This window comes from Vidua chalybeata, chromosome 8 (assembly GCF_026979565.1).
Source record: "Vidua chalybeata isolate OUT-0048 chromosome 8, bVidCha1 merged haplotype, whole genome shotgun sequence".
Classification (NCBI taxonomy): Eukaryota; Metazoa; Chordata; class Aves; order Passeriformes; family Viduidae; genus Vidua; species Vidua chalybeata.
The window spans coordinates 16,078,315-16,098,864 of NC_071537.1; the positions used below are offsets into that span (position 1 = coordinate 16,078,315).

The window sequence follows — 20,550 nt, forward strand, 5'->3', positions numbered from 1 at the left end:
AAACGATCAAGCCTATGCATGCTTGAACAAAAAGGCATCTGGAAGAGGGTGAACTCCACTCAGAAGGGCAGTACCTGCCAGTCTTCAAATGCTCTGTGAACAGGCTTGCTTGGATCTCTGCTCCACACCCTTTGAAGTTAAATGCTTTCTAATTACAACCCTTAGAAGCAACACACTTTCTTGTCTTGAATGAAAATAAGTTTGCTGTGATTTTTACCGTTTGTCAGATTTATGGCATTGATTGAGACAGATTTTAATAGTGGATGATCAAACATCAGCTCATGCAAATTGCTGGTTATTTCTGGAGTGCTATTTCATCATTAGTGGAGGGACAATCCATCTGGATAGTGATTAGTTCCAGCTCTAAGCTCTCATTCAAGGGTCAAGATGCTTGAGTTTCTTGACAACAAAAAACGAAGGGTGGTGTTATGTTTTCGACAGAGTGACTGCTGCTTGCTCCACTCTAGCCACTGGGACTTCACATGATGGAAACTATTTAATATTAGACCTTTACCCTAATTCCTCTAACAGAATAAGGTTACTTATTTTGCCCAGCAACTACATGCTTATTATTTTACAGTACTATGTTATAAGAAAGTGTTAAGTATGTCATTAAATACAATTACCGAAGTTTTTAAAGACTAATTTTTGTAGTTATTTTTGACATCTTTTTAAAGACAGCTGAAGTCTTTATCCAGTCAAAAAAATGTGACAATCACACCAAATGCTGATTTCAGGTTCTGCTGCAGATTTTCCTTTCAAGGACCAGAGGATGTTCAGAGGTGCTTTTGCACCAGCCCTCCGTAAAAGTGAGATAGAATCACAGACAATAACCTGATTTTTAGTGCAGATTATATTTTACTCTGCTTTGGGAGAAGAGATTGAGGCAAAATGAGATACTTCCCATGTGCAGATCAGATTACAAACAAGGATTGATTCTAGGTCATGTATTCTCCTGTGTTTTGATTTATGATCATCTCTAAATACAAGTAGTATAGTGAAACTAGTCAACAGATTTCTTTATTAATTTCCTAACTAATGAATAAATGAATGAGAACTTTGTGCTGAAGTATTTCCTTATTCTTCACTGTGCAGACAACAGTAGAATACCTTAAATCCCAGGTCTGTGACATTATATCTTCTGATACTACACAAGTCCTGATACATTCTAGTTTTGTAATAGTTGAAGAAAACTGGAAACTTGTGTTTTACTTGTGGATAAGTTTATTTAGAATTTTGTAACGATACTAAAAAAACAATGTATAATTCATTTCTGTGTTTATGAACTTGTCAGGATACGTGTATAGTGTTGTCAAGTCTACAGCATGGCAAATAAGAATTTTAAGCAGCATGATGATGAAAACTTTGGAACTAGAAACAACATGTGACCCTTTGGCTGAACTGTGATTTTTTTTTGGTAGACATAATTGTAAATAGTAATTGTTTTCCTTTTCTTTAAAATGCAGAGTTTCAATGTGTGCTTAATGAAAAGGATTCTCAAAAGAAAGTATCTATTAAAAACCAGAGACAGCAATAGCAGGCAGCTCCTCTAAGTGATTTTTACAAAAAATCCACTTTAAAAGCAAAGTCAGAACTTTACCATGTATAGATACCACGGAAGTAAAAAAAAAAAATCGGGGTTGTGGGTTATTCCTTGTTTTTAAAAAAACCCTTCCATGACCTCTTGAACCTTGGCTAACCTTATTGAAAGTCTCAATTATCTATTTTACCGTTCTAAATACAAGCAGATACAAAGGATGGAGAGCCTTGCTGATTTTGGTCCACAGCCTGGGGTGAAATTTCAGCACTATTTAAAAAGATGAGGTAAAAAATTCTTCTTTAAATTGGTTTCACGATCTTCATTGACAAATAATTCTGTTGGGGGAGGAGGAAGAAACAAGAGAGGTAAAATGATGTACACAAAATACTGCAGTTTAGTTTTGTAAAAGACATTCTAAATATTAAAATGGATCAAAATGCATTTAGGGTGTGGTAATTTGAGTTAAAATACAGTGAAAATAGGTAATTTTTTTTCAGACTAACGTAGACTCTAGGCCAACTATTAGCTATTTTAATTATGTAGGTCATTAACTCCTCTAAAGCAGTTTCTTGTTCCATCTTTAGTTAATAGGTTAGTTTTAACCTAAATTTTAATTGTTTCTCAATAAAAATCAGTTGAATTTTTCTATAGCTATAAGGCTATAATCCCTATCTCCTGCTAAAACAGAGGTGAAAGAGACTGTCTGAGTCAAGAGTGTATCCTGTTGATGACTCCTGTCTAAGCTCATCCCACAGCTGAGGAACAGTAACATTCAAAAATTCTTACCGGCAGGGAATAGAGGAGCACTGCTACAAACAGGAGGAGAATCAGCAAGATGATGAGGCCAATGAAGAGCCACTTAAACCTGCGCCACACAATAAATTTCATGGTCTTGCAGGGATTTGTAAACCAAAGGAAGGAAGTATCTGGCCGGCTGCATTTTGAAAGAAGTAAGTATTATTTATACTCTAAACCTTAAGCATGAGATTATAACACTTTAAAACATGCTTTAAAACATGGAGGTTGAAGAAAACCGTTTTGAAATGCAAGATAGTAGCTGCAGTAAACATGTGCCATTAGTACTGAAACAATCTTGCATTGTATCCTAATGCTTGCAGGAGGAAACAAGATTGGCTTTTATATTGCAAAGGATAACTGATGACTAATATATTAGTGCATGCATCAGAGAAGCTAGATACTGGGTATTTCTAAAGCTAGTGGGATAAAAATATCTTACTTTGGTAGATCTAGTTTGGGGTTCATGTTGGGCTCATCTCTTCCTTTACCAGCTGGCCTCTCCTCAGCTTCTTTTTCATTGACAACTTCCAAAGTCATTTCAACTTTACCCTTCAGAAAAAAGTGGCACGAGACAGCGTCTTATTGAAATTGCACTAGTAGGACTTCCTTGGTACTTATACAGAATAGCTGGGATCAGCTCATGGTGTACACCTGTGTTTCTGATTTCCTCCTCAAAATACACTGATTTCTGTACTATGACAGTGTCACAACAGTATCAGGAAAAGACACAGGAAAAATCAAATCACTGGGCATAAAATTGTTCTGCTAATTCATCTCTAGTTCTAAGCCATAACATTTTTTTTTCCAATTTAGCAAAAAAAAAACATTCTTCTCTTCTTTCAAGAGAAGCCCGAGGACTGCGTATTTTCCAAATGACCATGCATCTAATTTTTCATATTGCTGTGGCTTGTAAATGTTTCTGAATATTTTTCCTCATTTATTAAATTCCAGTAATAAAGTTAGAAGAACAAGAAGAACAAGAAGACAACTTTGAAAGGCTTCATATTCTGCAAATTATAAATATACATTTATATTCTCTGTAGAACAAGTTAGAATTGGGTCTTCTGATGGCATACATAATCACAAAGCTAGTCTGGATTCTCAATACAGAGATTTTGTTTGCTCTGTACAAAAATCCTTTGGATTTAAACATTTTCCTTTCATCTTTAATGCATTTGGGATGTCTCTGATGTTCTTCTGAGCAATAATGTGATAAATTAATGAATTACACAATTATTTAGGTTGAAAAGACTTCTAAGACCACCAAGTCCACCTTGTCAACCAGGCTATGGCACTAAGTGCCACATCTAGTCCTTTTCATGAACACCTCCAGGGACAGTGATTCCACCACATCCCTGTGCAGCCATTCCAGTGCTTAACATCCCTTTCTGTGAAGAAATTTTTCTTGATGTCTAAGCCAAATCTCCCCTGGCACAGCTTGAGGCTATGCATTCATTCACATGACTCTATCAGCTGCTTTGGCAAGATAGCATGACTCAACTGGCACCACAGTCTTTCAGGTTAAAGGAAGTTAGCAGCAAACTACATAAATGGAGCATTAAACTCACATTTTAAAACAAAAAGTTGTTGCTGGACCAAATTCCTGAACTTGTGCATGGAATGTCCTATTTACCCCTCCTCTGTCCATCCACTGAAAGCTAACAGCTAAGTGGGAAACTCTTTACAGCCTTTCTTTGTAATTTCAAAAGAAAGGTGAGCATGTCTGAAGTACTTTTAAAAAAAGCAATAACCTTACCGCTAAAATACGTGAGCCATCCTTTTCAACATAACATGGCCACCATCCCTTCATGGATTTCTGTTCAAAGAGAGAGGCAGTCCTGGGAGCCTTCTGAGAACTGTCTGCCTTGTATTCTGGAATCATGTCTATATTGCACTTCTCAGGAACTTTTGCTGGAATGATTGTTTTATGTAAATCAAGTTCCACAAAGCCTAGAAGGTGGATACAAAAACAAACACTGCATAACACAACCAACCATACAGCACAGCAGCTCAACATCAACCCTGCTATCTCGAAACACACAGGAAATACAGGAAAGGCAATCAACAGACACATTATATTCTTGTTTGTCTAAAGATGTTGTGAGGAAGGTAAGTGGGACACGTTGTGTTTAAACCCCTCTTGCTGGTATTGATAAATCTGATTTAGCAAGCTTGACTCCCCTTCTTTAATGCAAGATTGTTTGATTTTTTAATAGAGGTTTTTTTTTTCCCCACACATCTCAATGGAAGATACCCAAACACAGCAATGCAATAAGCAATTTCTGACAGTTAAGTGCATAATTTAGCAAACATTATTGATGGTTATAAATCAATCACTTGTTTTCAGATTTTGTATAGTTTGTATGTAAGCTAAAGACTTTCGAGCAGTCTTAATACAGGGCAGAGATCCCGTGCAGAGCACTATCTCTAGAAATAGTGGGGAATAATAACAGTGTGAAACAGACTGCTTAAACCTAAATTATGTGCTACTGTCAATACTCTTATTTAGAACTGAAGTGCCCTTGTCTAAGCAGTTTTACTTAAAGAAAGAAGCAAAGTAAATTTTCATGCATATTATTATTTCATATGCCTTGTGAGAGGGTTTACATGAGTGAAAAGTATCTTGGTTTACCTGCCTTTACTGAGTGAATACTTATTCATTCAGTGAACCTGTACTGAGAAGGAAAGCTGGAATATATTTCCATGCTCAGTGTCTCACTGTAAATGCAATCCTTATGTGATAATTTAAAATTGTTCACTTTGATATCCTGCTTTGAGAGAACAGTAACTATTTTCATTCAAAATCTTACCCAGATAGTCATCCAAGGAGAACTTGTCATTATCCCATATTTGAATGATCAGTTTGGGTGGGATTCTGAATTCTGTCTTGTCAAGACTCCAAAAATGTTCCTAAAATTTTAAAGAACAAATACCAAACACCTTTAAAAATTACTTATGGAAATTCAAAGCTGGAGTCAGGTAGTACTTGTGAATTCTGGGGTTGGTGGAAGTATCAAGAGATCTAATCTTGCTCTGTTAAAAGCAGAGTGCTGTTGTTGCCAGTGTGTTGTTTCTAGCCCAAAGGCAAAATTAATCTGTTCACAACAGCATTGTGAGAAAGTATATGGAACTGAGCCAAATTGTCTCTTTCAATATGTAGGTACAAATTATCAGGTTAACTAGAATCTGTATTCTAAGAATTGAAATCTTTAGGATTACTTACCTTTTTGGAAACTAAACAGAGTTGCTCAGCTGGAAGATAGTCAAAAGGAAAAACAAATCTCCAGTTAAAGTTCCCTTCGCCATCTAATGATCGGTAGTGAACATCAGTTTTCTGCTTATTTTCTTCATTACCAGGCATCCATCTGAAAATATGGAGAGATGTGTCTGGTGTTTGCAGTGGGATTACACTGGTGCCTGTTTGTACTGGAACTGTGTCATTAAGGGGTTGCAGACCAGCTGTAAGAATTGCTCACAGAGGGCTGGGGAGTTTTTCAAGCCCCTCTGCAATTTGGTTCCAATCTAGTACTGTAAATAGGAACATCTGAACTGAATTTCTGATCTAAGACCAGTGCTGTGGTCTTAGAACTCAGTGGTGAGTTGCTGAGTTCTTTTTTTAGTGAGAAATTAGATATGCCTGGTAGTATATTTATCTTATTTCTATTGCTTTTTTATATTAAGACGAGGGAATGTAAAAATTAAGAATCCAAGTTATGCAGCACCAAGGCTAACTCTCTGCCTTTTCAGCTGCTGTTTGACTCAAGAGATGAAATTCTGGGATCTTTCACCACACATTAACTGGTCATGCTTTATCTCATAACAGTTCTGTACTTCTCTGAGGTTAGCATTTGACTTGGCTGAACGAAGTAATATATGAAATCCCTGTCAAGGTATTCCCAGGACATTCTGAATGTTATACATTTTAAGTGTTACATGACAGAATGCTCTTACCCCTTCACATAAATGTCACTCATTTCTTCTCCTGTGATGCTCTTTTCATCCAGAAGGACATCCTTGGTGTTCCAGATGATCACACGCAGGATGTACCTAACAGAGATGTTTGGGGTGAGAGATGTGGATTGCTTTGTCAAGGCTGCCAGAGGGTGTGTAGTATGTGGGGATACTCACTTCTTGGCTTTTCGGGGAGTGATGTTGAACGGAGGGCCTGGTGGTCCTAAGCTTTTGGGGAAAACATCCACCCACATCTGCAGCTTTCCCTGTAGCAGTGAAGAAGATGGATGAGGGATTGTTTGTTGCATATACGTTTGTCATGCCCCCTTAATTTTTCAGGTTAGTTTTCTCATTTCTACAGAAACTTTCTTTAAAAAGCTGTGTTTTATTATGTTTCTAGACTAACCTGCTTTACATTTTAAGTCAAGCAATTGTAGCCCTCTTCCCCCTGAGAGTTACCACACCATTAGCAACATGATATAAATTCTGGAATGCTCCATTTCTGCTTTCAAGATACCATACCCAAGCCAGTTCACAGTACCTGGGAGATGTTGGGCTGGAAAGTGCTATATAAGGTTCTTGTTTCCACATGCTCAGGTACCAAGCCCTGGGTTCTGAGGATATGAAGGGCTAACCGCTCTTCACCTGGACCAAGATGCTGATGCAAGATTTTGTTAGCTTCTGAAACAAATGGGAAAAAAACAGGGGCTTATGAACTAGAATATGCATTTGACCTTCAGAAAAATTAAAACCAGATATTTAAAATTGAGCATAAAAGTGTGTTCAACTTGGAGAAAAATCAAATATATTTTTCTAGTATTCCATAAATAACTGTAAAGTTTTCTATTTTATCAATGTGAATTTAAGACGTACATGTAAAATAAGTGAACCAACTCACCAGCATCCTCCAAAGTATAGTCTTGACCCCCGTAGTTAATCTTTCTGCCATTCTCAGAGAGGACAGGAGGAGCATAGCCTTTAAACCTGGCTACATTTTGCAATAACTGGGTGGGTTTTAGTTGATCACGCCAGGTATTCACACCTGAACTTTTATGAAAGCAAAAGAAACATATCCTAAAACTATTCACCATTCAGGGCATTTACACATCATGTAAAATGTATTTATTAAACTAGCCCAGAAAGGGCAGCAGTGTAACTGCCTAGATTAAGGGCTCTGGAGTTTGATACAGTGACATAATTTTGTATCAGCTCAATTACCTTCCAAGACAGAGTGTTTTTTCTTTATCAAAATAATTCACACTCTCAGATGCTTTCATATTTACTTGCAACAATAGGTCAGAAAATGCTGCTAAGTGTGAGTTCTCTGGACAGAAATGACATACATTACTAGATTAAGAAAATATTAAAATATTTGATGCCATGGTTTTCAGTGAAAGCTGTTCTGAAGATTTACAGCTTCACTTGAAATTTAGATGATAGAACAAGCATAAGAAATACCTCTGAGAAGCCACAGCATTGTTTTTTAACCATAGAATGAAGGTTTTTTTAGATTGTGTACTAGGTCTTACAGATTAAAATTTTCAACAGAAAAAATTACTTACATCCAGTACTGCTGGGGGATGCCACAGTGAGATCCATAACGAGAAAGGAATCTGTTTTCCAGATCAATTATGGTTTCACCCACTTTTTCATCACGAGTCAATGCGTCGTAATCATAGACTGAAATTTTCAGATCCTTTTCTTGAGGCAAGAAGCAGCTGAGTTCATACATTCTAAACACAAAAATTGCCCATTAAGGCTATTGCTCTTTTGAGAAATGCTTCTTATTTTTAAACTTAAAAATACAAATTGAAAAAAGCACTTACTAGTTAATTTTTGAGCAACAGCCTTTAGAAGGTATTAAAAGGATGCTTCCAGTACTGATAAATCTAGCAGCAGTTATCTTTCATGCTCCAATTTCTATTTGCACTTATAAATAATTTCATTTTTACTCCTCTGGATATTACCTCCTTCCTTTTGCACAATTTATAACTTAGATGTTTTCTGTGCATCAGATTGAATTGGGACTGAGGAAGGAACTTACTTTGTGTCTGTAATCAAGTATCTGCTGTCTATTTCTTTGCATAATCTGAACAATTGAAAACCTGTAGAGCATCATTGCAAATTATGCTTTTCAAACCCTTTATAATCCTTCTAGTCCTCCTCTCTAGTCCTCCTAACTTCTAAGTTATCAAAATCCTCCTCCAACTCTAAACCAGACCTAGAATTTCATAGTAATTATGCAGATGATGTAACTTTTCATTCCTAACTAGTATTTTTTATTAATATATTTCAATAGTGTCATTAACCTTTGATGGAAAGACCAGTGTACTGGGAACACATGCTAAGCTGATTACTTGTGAGAGCCATCTAGTTTTCAGAGTTAAAACTTCTTCCATATTCCATAAGCATATTTTGTTTTTCTTACAAGCCTAAGACAGGCTGGTTTTAAGATATATACATTGTTTTACTTTGTGCAATTTACCCACATGACAAAGAAAATCTATGGATTAGTCAAACATCTGTGTTTTCCAATGATTTCAAAGGAAGTCACCTTATGCAATTTTACTCACAATTAACTGTCAGTATATAACTATGAATAGAGCACTGAATATTTCAAGTAATGGTTTACCTTAAAAAATATTAAAACATTGGAAAATATAGGAAATTCAAAATACAAAACAGTACGTTACCTGCCAAAGATTGGGTTGAGGGTATTAGGCACATAATGATCTCTGTCTTCAATTACTTTTTTACTTAGAGATATTTTTATATAAGGATCACACTATTGAAAATAAGAAAAAAAGAACATTGTTAAGAAATAGTTATCAAGTCCAACTTCATCTGAAGTACAGGAGAGCAGTTAGGTGCCAGAGGAAAGCACACAGCCTCACCAGCCCGTTGTTGTCCTGGGGCTGGAGCTGCAGGGCTCGCACGATGTAGATTCTCACGATGCACTCCTGGGGGCCGCTGTCCGGCAGCTCCCGGAACTGCCGAGGAGGGGCTGGCACGGCGGGATCGTCCGGCAGGGCGTAGATCTTGAACGAGCCCTGAAAAACAGTGTGAAGACTTGTCAAGAGGAATGTAGAAAAGGCACTCTGCTAAGTCTGTTTTTTCTTATTTATCCTACACATACACACACTGTTTTATATAGGAATAGCAAAATTGTAGCCTGATCCACAGTGACCTAGAAGTCTTTTGTTTTATTTTAGTGGGTTTTGGATGCTAAGACTAAAAAGACAAGGTTATATCCTTTGCCAATTTAATTCAATTCAGCTGTTTTGATGTCAACACAACTGCTCAGTTTTGCTCCAGCTAAGAATATGTAACAAATACTTTGTTTCTCTCTCCAAAAACATCATTTAAGGTTTGGAGGTTTTATGACTGGTTGGTTGGTTTTATCTACATTAGCATTATTTTAATCTATAAAAGTCACAGAAACACTGAAATAGTACAAAATACCTTTTCCAAAATCATTCTAAAAATGTGCTTTTTGGAATTTTAATCCTGTTTGAGAGACTATCTGGGAAGGTTCTGTCCCATGGTTACTAGGGAAGGTTACATTAGCAGGAATTATATTTACTTTCAATTAACATGTAGCACATCTAGTGTGAGCAATGTGTAGCTGTACTTTCCTTGAAAAAGATGGGCCTGTAGCTAAGTAGCTACGAATATCTGTTGCCCCTTCTAATGTACACACCCATATTTAAGCTGAAATGCTTGCATGTAGATCTACTCAAATAACCACTCACATTCAAAAGACCGCAACTAGCATTTGTTTGTTGCCCATCATTTGAAATTTACCTTGAATTCCCCGACCACTGATGGATCATCACTCTCCTCAGATTTGCCTCTGTATAGTTTAAATGTATCACAGAAGTCTGTTAAGTTCTTGAATTCAGGTACTTTTTCCAATTCACAGTCATACACCTTAAAAAATGAAAAAAGGAAAGTTTAGAAATTATCATATATATCAGATCCACCATAGCAACACTGCAAGGTATTTTGTGTTTGATGGAATATTTTAGGGAACCAAAGTTTTTGGAATTATTTTTATATCGAAGTGGGAACAAATGCAATGTTTTGGAGAACATGTGATAAAGCTTCATTTATGCTTGGTTAAAATCATAGTAAGTAGTATGTCATAAGCTTATCTTTACTTTCTTTGTTAGCTATATTAGGTAAGAAATGAAAGTAGTCTCACTTCAAATTTTAGCCAACAAATTTAGGATCTGCCTCGTGCCCAAAGATGTCAAGAGTAAAATTCCCTTTGACTGAAGGCGAGATTAAATTATTAATACATCTCTTAGTAAGTGTAGGTAAGTAGAAGAGAAACTAAGATATCTTCTTAAAATTTTCATTTAATCATATGAATTAGGAAAGAACTTTCATAGAAAATCATGTATAGTTAAATTTTGAATAGCATTTAAAGAAAAAAAGGGACAGTTTTGATCAGGTCTTGGGCCTATTAGCTCTGAAATATGTTAACTTATTTTATCCTGAGCAATACCTTTAAAGTGTCATATCCTTTTTTAATGTACTGTCCACATTTTTCATATTCTCCTATTGAAGCATAAAATTTGCTCCACCAATCAACAATTTCTTCCTCCTTAAAAGAAAAGCAAATAAAAAAAGCTTTTATTGGGAGATAAAGCCTCTCTCCTATCATACTGTACAGCAGAAATAATGAACAATCAAGCATAGTAACAAATAATATACTCTAAAACCTATTATCAGTTAGGTAATATTAAAGATTTATCTGAAAGAAAATTAGAATAATTAAGGCAGTTGCAGATCCATCTCACTGTTAACCAAATGCAGTCGAAAAGTAGCTGAGTCTGGCCCCTTAAAAATAGTACTTCAATAAGCCTCATGTCACCTAGATACTAGCAATCTATACATTCTACTAATACAGTATTTCTGTGGGGTTTTTGTATTTTTATTTATTTAAGTCTGATAATCACTGTTTAAGAAAGTGCTATTTTCTGTATTCACAGGGTTTGCATAATATAATTGTCTGCCCCTGAAAACAAACTTCCAATGGTAATAAATAGCATTCATTGTCTATGAATGAATGGAATTAATAGCATTCATCCACTGTGTAAATCTGATTTTTTTTTTAAGACTGGACTTAAACAGAATCTTAAAGTACTATGCAGATCCTTAAAAGTGAGGGTTTGTTGGGGTTATTTTGGATTTCTTGGGGTTATATATATATATATATATATATATATATATATATATGGCTTCCTATTTCAGTCTTGCATATTTTTCCTAAATTTACCATGTTACAAGTTCACTGTAGGTTTTATATCAAACACTTTCAGAGATTACTGTTCTCATCCATATGCTTAAAATGCTATTTTTAGGCAGTATTGATATACTGGTTTTCAACTGGTGAAAGCAATGTGTAGATTTTTTTGAAGTAGCATACATTACCTTTTCTGTGAGCTGCTCATGAGGATCAAGGCATAAAAAAAGAGCAAAATAAAAGCAATGGTGAGGATATGATTTGTAGAATTTTATACTGTTAAATAGGCTTTAAATGTTTAGGAGTTTGTATATAGTAAGTGTGCAAAGTTAGTTACAAACATTTAGAAATATTTTTGAAGAATACTCAGATACCATGTGTTTAACTTGATTTTTTTTTGGTGCTGTCAGAAAAGCAGAATATTCTAGATATTTAACTGAAGCATGCATATTTATATACACACACATTTTAGAAAGGACTGTAAGACATTATTACCCTGTGCTTTGTTCTTCACATAACCAAAAAAATTGTCTATAGATTTATCCATATGTTCAAAAACAATGTGCACAATCCAAAATTCTTCACCTGTTAAATCACAGATACCGTAATTATGACCCGCTAGTCCATTAAGAGCAAGCATCATGCATCCCATCTGGAAGCCATGATTAGCAAGTGTCATTTCTGCTACTTTTTATACATTACACCTCGTGTTTTCATTTAAAAGCATTAGCAATGAATTTTTATGCAAAGCAGAAGAAATATGCAGAACATTTTATGAATACAAGCCAAATGCATCAATAGGTCAGGACATCATTCTGATACATCATTCTTATTTACTCCCATTTCTGTTCTCTTAAGTAATTATTTCGTTGGGATGTTCAGGTCTATCATATTTTACTAGTCTTCTCTATCTTCAAATCATAAATACAGCATATTCTTATCAGATTAGCATGGGACTGTCATTTTCTAAAGACAGTTGGAGTGTATTTTTTTTTTGAAACAACATCATTAGTGATTTGCAAAACTTACTGGCAGAATTCATGAGGTAATTTTCAATAGTTTGCTATATTTAAATTTCATTTTGTTTAAATACTGGTTTGTAATGTTGACAATGCAAAGGTTAGCTTGCATAATTACTCAATCATAATTTAAAGAGCAAATTTGAAACCTTTTCACAAAATGCACTTTGTAGAACTCTGAATCTTTCATCAAAGCGTAATGTTGGCAGAGTTCAAGTCAGGGGTTATGTTTTGGATTTGTATTTTTTTTTCCCTTGATATACTTCCAAATGTCTCTTCAAATAATGCACTTGGTATTTTTGAGAAGAAGTAGTAAGAAGAAAAATCAAAACTTTACGATCTTCTTCAAAAATTTCCAGAGCAAATAATAGTCTTCAATATTCCAATATTATTGTTACTAAAAGTTGTAATCAGGATGTGCTCACAGAATGCCAAAACACAGAATAAAATGCCATATGATAAATTAGAGATTTTGGAGTGAAATACTCACATGGTAAAAACAATGTAATCTTACTGTCCTTTTTAAAATGTACCCAGTAACTTCAGTGTACATTGTTATACATGAAGTTGTCAAGACAGTAACATTTAACTATTATATTTTTGAAAAATCTGGAATTAGGGAAAAAAATCTAAGAGATGCAGTGGATCCCTAGAAAAGTCAGAGTAAGAATTTTTTAAATTGTAATTTTATTTTCCAGAAAGTAGACTTCTTAAAAAAGTTTAAATATTAATAGCACAGTGAAATAATTCCTGTTTATTTTTTGCTTTTATCACAGAGATTTTAAGTACATTGGCACACAAAGAAGTTTTCAGTAGTCCATACATATTGTATAAGCATAGTAAGATTTTCAGAACAAAGGTACCTCAATATAACTAATCCTACAGGACTTGTGAGCATCATCTCCTCCAAAATCTCTCTCTGGCAGAGCTGCCCAGGGAAGTACCCCTCAAGGCCCCAGAGGTTAACATTCCTCTCCATCCAGCCCATCCTGGTCACCTGCATGCATCGGTTTGGTACATACATGCACTGTTGTTGGAGAAGCCATTTTGCTGAGTGCTGCTGACATACTGCTTAAACACTGGAAATCGGAATGTAATTGATGAAATTTTGGCATTTTGTGTCCTCAGGGTGTTGTCTGCATAGCACTTACACTTTCCACAGTTTTACTTATTTCAATTCAGATTGGATGCTTTCACTGTATCTAATGCTATATTTGGCTTGGGTGATGTCAAACTAAAAGAAAATTGTGTTTCTGCTTATGTAGCATTTTAAGTTTTCCCTTTTTAGTTGAAATAAACTACACAAGTATAATCAATATTACTGGTGACTTTGAAGTGCTAAATCTTCTTTATTTTCTAAATATTTTTCCTTATAATTTTTAAAGAAAATAATAGTTCTCTGTTCCAGCTTGTATTAGAATATATACTACTTATATTAGAAGAGAAAACCTATTTCAGAAAAAAGTTAGAGACTTGTAAATTAAATATTAGTGACAATTTACATGTATGATGACAGTAATCACAAGATCATGGTCTATCTATGTACTTAAATTAGAGTCTGAATATGATGACAATAAGAAGAAGAGATAAAGGAAGAACAAGGCAATCATTAAAATACTCAAATAGCAGTAAGAGTCCAAAAGCTTAAATTCAGGATTATTTACTTTTGGACTGCTATAACAACGTAAAATATATTGCATTTTCAAAAGTCAAAACAGTGGATTAAGAGCCTGCAAAATTGCTGTGCATTAAAGAGCATAATTTATCTTCTTCCTTTAATGAAACAGGCCATCTATGAAAACACCGTCTAGGTAAGGGAAACATTTTACAGTCCTAAAAGAATTAATATTTTTTCCTTAAAAATGTACTGCTTGAATCTGTCTTCAGTCATGTTTCAACTCAAGAGTAAAATTCTGTAAGTAGAATTATTTTTTACCTGGAAAGTAAAACTGTATTGTGGTGGTCCCAAAAGAATCAGAGCAGTAAAGAGACAAGGCAAAACAGAGAAGGAAAAGAAGTGTTAGTGCAGAAAAAATTGTTTCAGTGTTATTGGGTTTGGATGGCTTCAAGGTAAGAGAGGGCAAGCTGTGACTGTGATAAAAGGAAGGGCTGAAGGACCAGAGCATACCCCTAAACTTCTAGCTCCTTTATCTAAAACTGCTCAGTCTCTGCAAAATCAGGTGTCCCTCACCACCATCAGTGGGAACTGGGTGATGTTCTGTCACATACTTTCAGTAGCTATTGAACAAGTGACTTCATTCTTAAGCTAGTGGTGAATTTGACCACGGACAAAATGCTATAGTTTAGTGTTCACTATATGAAAACAAAGATTAAAATTATACCAAATTTCCTTCGCTTTCCTGTCACCAAGTAACTTTCTCCCATCTGGCCTTCCAGAGGGTTGCATATGTTTCTGACAATTTTGCTGTCTAGATAGTTCCTCAGAAATCAGAGATCTTAAGAACAAAGTCAAGCATCAAATTTCAAAGATTACCTGAGCTGTTAGCAGTGGCTGTGTGTCTTCCATATCAATTACTGTATCCTGGCAAGGTGCAGCAGAGAGCAGACTAACTGTAAGCCAAAGGTTTTATTAAGGCAATATGGTGTAGGAAAAATATCGTACTAAACAGTTTCATCAGATTTAAATCCAGACAGTTACTGACGATGTAAAATAATTCACTGGCTGTATGTTTGATCCTCTAAAGAAAGCAATTAATTGCCACTTTTTTGCTAAAAACAGACAAAATACTTCGGTGCAGGATATGCAAACATTTCTCAAATATAGAGAATTAAAACTAAAAGTAAGAGTAAAACTTGAAAAAATGTAGAGGAAATGTCACCATTGTATTCAGGCCATATTTGCTGGAATACTGCATCATTTCTTTGGCACTAGTGCTGAGGTGTTCTGCAGGTAGTTAACTTCCAAGTTGATACTAAAGAGGAACTTCAGGGAATGAGCACAAGTCCAAGAATGGACTTGCCTTTGCATTTTGCCCTCTTATGCTTTAGAATGTTACTCTAATTAATACTCTCTGTTAGATGTTTTTCCTTTCAGATAATGTTATCTCCACCTACGTACACAACACAAGATGGCTATTCATCAGTACAGCATGCAGAGTAAACAAGCAGGTAATTCTAGCACCTCACAAGAAAGTAGAACTTTTCATTTTCCAGCTTTCTACCTTTCAGCTGTGGTGCAATGTCCTGTTTAGTAGTGTAAGGGTCACAGCGAAAGCTTTCCAGTAAATCAATAGTGCATTGTCCCACGATGGGCTTCCGTCCAAATGGCCTGTGGTCTATTACTTTAATAACAAGAGATGGACTGTATAACTCCTCTTTTGGTAACAGCTAAAAATAGAAAGGTAGAGGTTTTTTTACAATGCAAACAGAAGAAAAAGAATAAAGATTTCCCCCCTAAATTAGAGCTGTTACTTCATTTATTTAATATTGAACTACTATGTTCTATGGCTTTATGGTGAATGAAAACGTCTAAATTTATCAGTCAATAAAAATCAGTAAGAACAATTGCCCCAAATCTTGAATTTTCTTGACTCTTGCACAGCACCCATCCTAGCAATAGGACAGTAGCCAAACATCTATAGGTAAATTGATGCCTTTTCAAAAAAAAATATATATATACTGCACTGGATTGTGAGTATAAAATTGTGCAACCTACCAGTGACTGTACAGACATGTTTACATGATCTTTATTACAGTTTTCAGGCTCATAAATTGCTTATGGTAAATCAAAAAAGGATGCGTGAGTCCTACTCAGAACAAATCCTTGATCTTTAAAACTATGGAGGAACTTCTTTTGCTATAGATAGCTGGCTTATAGGTTTTTGTAACGTACAACTTTCATGAAGAGAACAGAAGATGGAAAATTCGGTGTCTTTTTGAGGTTTTTGATCACCACAGATTCCACCATTTCACCTCCACATTCCACAATTAGACTTGGAGACATAACAGGTGCCAGTTGGTAGTTTTTCATGTTTCGCAACCCCCAGGCCAGAATCTGTAAAATAAAATCCAATATAAGCAAAAGTGGGAAGGGATGTCAATATGTTTAATATAATACTCAAAAAGTAGGAAAGAATAAATGAAATCTTTTCAATAATAATATGTATCTGGCAAAATATTTCAAGGTTCTAGTTCTACGGAAATGGTGAAATCCACAAATGCTTAGAGAGAAGAGTATTTCTCACTATGTTTTTTTTTGTTTTGTTTTGTTTTCTGTAAGTAAATGCACAAACCTTCTGTCTAGAGGATGAGAAGACTGCACTTGTATTCAGTTAGTTTAAGAGTAACCATACCTCAACTGCAGTGAGTTGAACTACTGGTCTGATTCCTTGAGGGACCATGTAAAGCTTTGGTGCCCTTTGTGATGGCAGAATTGGAAGGTTGGTACCACCCTGTTAAGACACAAACATGAGTATTAGTTTCTCTCATCTTAGATTACATACCCTGCAAATACTAAGACAATTCTTCCCATAATGTCTCACTGGGTAAGAATATATGCTGTATTTTATTACATTACACATACATACAAAAAAAGAAATATATACCTTGTCTCTCAAAATAAGTTCTGCAGCAAAAAGAATGTCTCCACTGGCTTTGCCATTATTTGTTACAGGATACCAGAGCAGTTTTGGTGTGATATCATCTTCTGGGATTAACTTGACCATGGGGGAACAAACACTTCTTCCAAGGAATTCATCCTTACCCTGCAACCAAAAATAGCAAAAATAACCATAAATGTACTGTCAACTAATACAAATAAAAAAGCAATCAGGGTAAAAAGATTTCACCTACCACTTGGTCACTGTCAAAAAGTTCAATAACAACATTAGGTGGGTTTTGGGCTATTGACTGTGGGTCCCCATAGATCTCAATTTCATTAAATATGAGAGTTTGGTCCCATGTAGGATTTAGAGTTGAATGAATGATCTCAGTTGTTTTGCTTTGATGGAGGAAAGAAACATGAGCGTATGGATCTGAAATATCATACAGAGATTGAAAGCACAGAGTTACAGACAAACAAAACCACATCAAGCCATAAGACACACAAGCACGTATTTTCTCAAATATAATGTTATTTTTCTATTGTTGTTACCAGTTCTATAAGCGATTCTATGTAAAACAAAAATGAACACATGTACATAATTTACATTTAATAGAGCAATTTCCATTTGATGACTAAATAACTTCCTTTATACAAGGCTTGATTAACAGAGCAATAAATGATAATGATAAAATACCTTGCAAAGCAGAAAGAGAACCAGAAAACTAAAATGAAGCACTGTTTATACTAATCTTGTCTTAAATCTTGTCCATAGAAACTCTTTTTTGTTCTCTCCATTGATATACAACTGTACAACCTCATAAATAATAGAAAGAAATAATTCAAGGTCTGACTAGTTGCCAAACAACAAATTGTCCCAGGCTATATTGCTCAGATCATGGTTAGATTTCAAACGTGCTCATTCATAGCAACCTCTTTTTGTGAAACAGCTGAATGATTCAAGTGGTCTAGGCCCAGTATTTGGCAGGCCTTTAAATCATCAAGAGCTCTGTAGAAGGTATCTGATGATGGTCGTTAATGTTTCCTGTACAAATTGCAATCACTAAGGACTAAAAGGCAATTTTAAAGGTTATCTTTAGGTCACTTTCAATAGATTCTGACAAGGTACACAGAGTTTTACAAAATTTGGCTAATTCTTCAAACTAATCTTAGAGGAAAATAAAATGTAGATGAGCTAGTTTATGTATGACTGCATCTGAGATGCCTGTCCTGAATCATCCAAATACAATTTAGAGGCAGTTGTAATTGTTTCTTTGCATTGCTTTTAAATGCTGTATATTGAAATAAGACCAAATTCACACAGGCAGCTGTACAAAACCCTCTTCATTTTAGAAAATATCACTAAAACTTCTAAAGCACTGTACCTTCTGTGACAGGGGCATGACACTTACTCAATTATAGGTGGAAAAAGAAGGATGCAAATGGAGGGTAATGGAGAAAGAAAATTCATTTCAACTTTGTCTTTTGCTGAACTTCCTTAAAGAAAGTGTGAAGTCATATTCTTACAGAATCTAAATTCAATTTGCTCTATGGCTTTCCAGTGGAATTTTGATCTGAATTAGCAAAACTTGAAAACTGCGTATTAGCCTGACTACAAGGATGCCAGACAGACACAACACTGTTGGAATACCTAAGAGTTAGAAAGAAACCTGTATGAACAAATAAAAGACATGCTTATCAGTAAGGCACAGTGTAGTTTTCTGCAAGTTCATTCCCATAATGAATTAATATAAAACAATGAACACTGAGAGGCAGTTGGTGACACAACTAATGAAGAAACCATCCAGCTTTCTTCATCCTTGCTTTTGTGCAAGCCTCCTGCAGGACAAGACTGCATGTAGGCTTTGGTTAGAAGGAGAATCCAAGGCAAAAGGAAGGGCCTGGTCATGGGACATTCAGACCTCATCTGAAATCCAATTCCTTCCCTGAGAATTCACTGGCAGCAACTGGTACAGGCCATACAGAGCACTTTGTTTGCAGCAGCCTCTGGGGCAATAGTAACCAAATTCGGATCATATGTAATAAAGCTCAGACTTTCTTTATGGCATAGTTTCAGTAGCTGGGACCTACACACAGACCTTAAGGAGTTAAGATATTCCACAAGCAAATAAATCAAGCTACGAGTTCATGGCAAATGTGGGCTTTCTGCACCTTTAGAAGGATTTTTCCATACCTGAAAAACTGTCTTTATCTAAAGCCATGAGGTTTCTTGCCTGGTAGATGTAACAGCGAAGGTGGTAAGTATATACTCCTGTATCAAATAAATAAAACCAGTTCAACTGCATTATACAGGCTTCTTTTATGTGAGGAAGATATTTTTAGTTTATACAAATGCCTTACACATTTTAACACAAGCACTGTAGTAACATTTTTGCTTTTCACATGATGAGGGTATTAATACCAATGAGCTAGCACCTGAAAACATTTGTTCCAACACAAAGCAAAAACGAAAAAAAATCACTAATGCTATCTGGGTTTTTTTCACCATACAATCATTTAAAAAACCCTTATATTCAAAAATTGCTGTTTGAAACAGTGTGATAATCTAGCTCACCCAAAGAGAATCAAGAACTGGGCATTCAGTTAATTAATACTTAATTTAAGTATTCACTACAGCACATTCAAGATCCTGGCTCTTTCACATTTTTAGCTCTTAGCCTAGAAGTTATTTCAATTGCAACTCTGTCTTTTTGATTAAAAGAGTTTAAAAAATAAACCACTTATGTTAGGTGGAATAGCTTAAAAAGAAGATGTGAGTGGCCCCAACCCAGGACTGTGTGGGGCTAAGTTACTACAGCTTTTCTTTAAAAGATGTCAGGTGTAACACTTTTAGCCCTTGAAAAAAATCTGAGCCACTATATAGCCTCATTGGGCTGAAACCTCTGACCTCTGGCAAGAAAAAGTGCAATCTTCCACCAGCTATGGTCATTATTAAAACAATATTCCCCAGGTTCTGAAATATTTAAGATTTAGACATCCAATTTCGGCAGAGTTCAAATAAAGATGAGTGTTCCAATCAGAGCTCCTCAAAAAGGATGTTAAGTCCCAGGATTGGCCTCTATTCCTGTTAACTAACACTGGTGGCTCCCATCTCAACACCCCTGCTTTTGTGATTCACATTACAGTGATTACAAAGACTTAAAAACCCATCCAGGTTGGCAAAGTTACAGTTTTGTTCACTTTGCCAACTCAACTACATGGTACTGCTTCCTCTGGGCCAGGCTTTGTCCGATCCTGTACTGAGCTGATTAAGTGACCTGAATCCACAAAAAAGTTAAATTTAGCATCAAAATTCCTGAACAATACAGGTTTTAAAAATACCTGTCAGACAGCAGACTGAAATATCAAAAAGACTAACTGTAATTTTTCTTTAATAACTTAAACCGGATCCAGTCAAGGATCTGACAGT

General features: G+C 35.4%; 1 protein-coding gene across 2 annotated transcripts in view; it reads right to left on the reverse strand.

Moving 5' to 3' along the window:
- Positions 1–1,044: 1,044 nt before the first annotated feature.
- Positions 1,045–20,550, reverse strand: part of MYOF (myoferlin) — a 62,455-nt gene continuing 42,949 nt past the window's right edge. Inside the window, exons 32-55 of one of the 2 annotated variants that reach the window (XM_053948967.1) lie at positions 19,315–19,392; positions 17,372–17,553; positions 17,125–17,283; positions 16,873–16,971; positions 16,413–16,574; positions 15,742–15,907; positions 15,054–15,130; positions 13,582–13,638; positions 11,729–11,740; positions 10,800–10,898; positions 10,094–10,219; positions 9,184–9,339; positions 8,983–9,074; positions 7,852–8,022; positions 7,188–7,336; positions 6,831–6,970; positions 6,467–6,555; positions 6,290–6,385; positions 5,562–5,703; positions 5,149–5,248; positions 4,095–4,288; positions 2,778–2,887; positions 2,327–2,474; positions 1,045–1,875 (exon numbers count right to left, since the gene is read on the reverse strand). In XM_053948967.1, coding sequence (XP_053804942.1) covers positions 1,840–1,875; positions 2,327–2,474; positions 2,778–2,887; positions 4,095–4,288; positions 5,149–5,248; positions 5,562–5,703; positions 6,290–6,385; positions 6,467–6,555; positions 6,831–6,970; positions 7,188–7,336; positions 7,852–8,022; positions 8,983–9,074; positions 9,184–9,339; positions 10,094–10,219; positions 10,800–10,898; positions 11,729–11,740; positions 13,582–13,638; positions 15,054–15,130; positions 15,742–15,907; positions 16,413–16,574; positions 16,873–16,971; positions 17,125–17,283; positions 17,372–17,553; positions 19,315–19,392 — 2,840 coding nt within the window. In that variant the 3' untranslated portion in view covers positions 1,045–1,839. The remainder of the gene's footprint in view (positions 1,876–2,326; positions 2,475–2,777; positions 2,888–4,094; positions 4,289–5,148; positions 5,249–5,561; positions 5,704–6,289; positions 6,386–6,466; positions 6,556–6,830; positions 6,971–7,187; positions 7,337–7,851; positions 8,023–8,982; positions 9,075–9,183; positions 9,340–10,093; positions 10,220–10,799; positions 10,899–11,728; positions 11,741–13,581; positions 13,639–15,053; positions 15,131–15,741; positions 15,908–16,412; positions 16,575–16,872; positions 16,972–17,124; positions 17,284–17,371; positions 17,554–19,314; positions 19,393–20,550) is intronic. The other variant, XM_053948968.1, reaches the window with a different exon arrangement.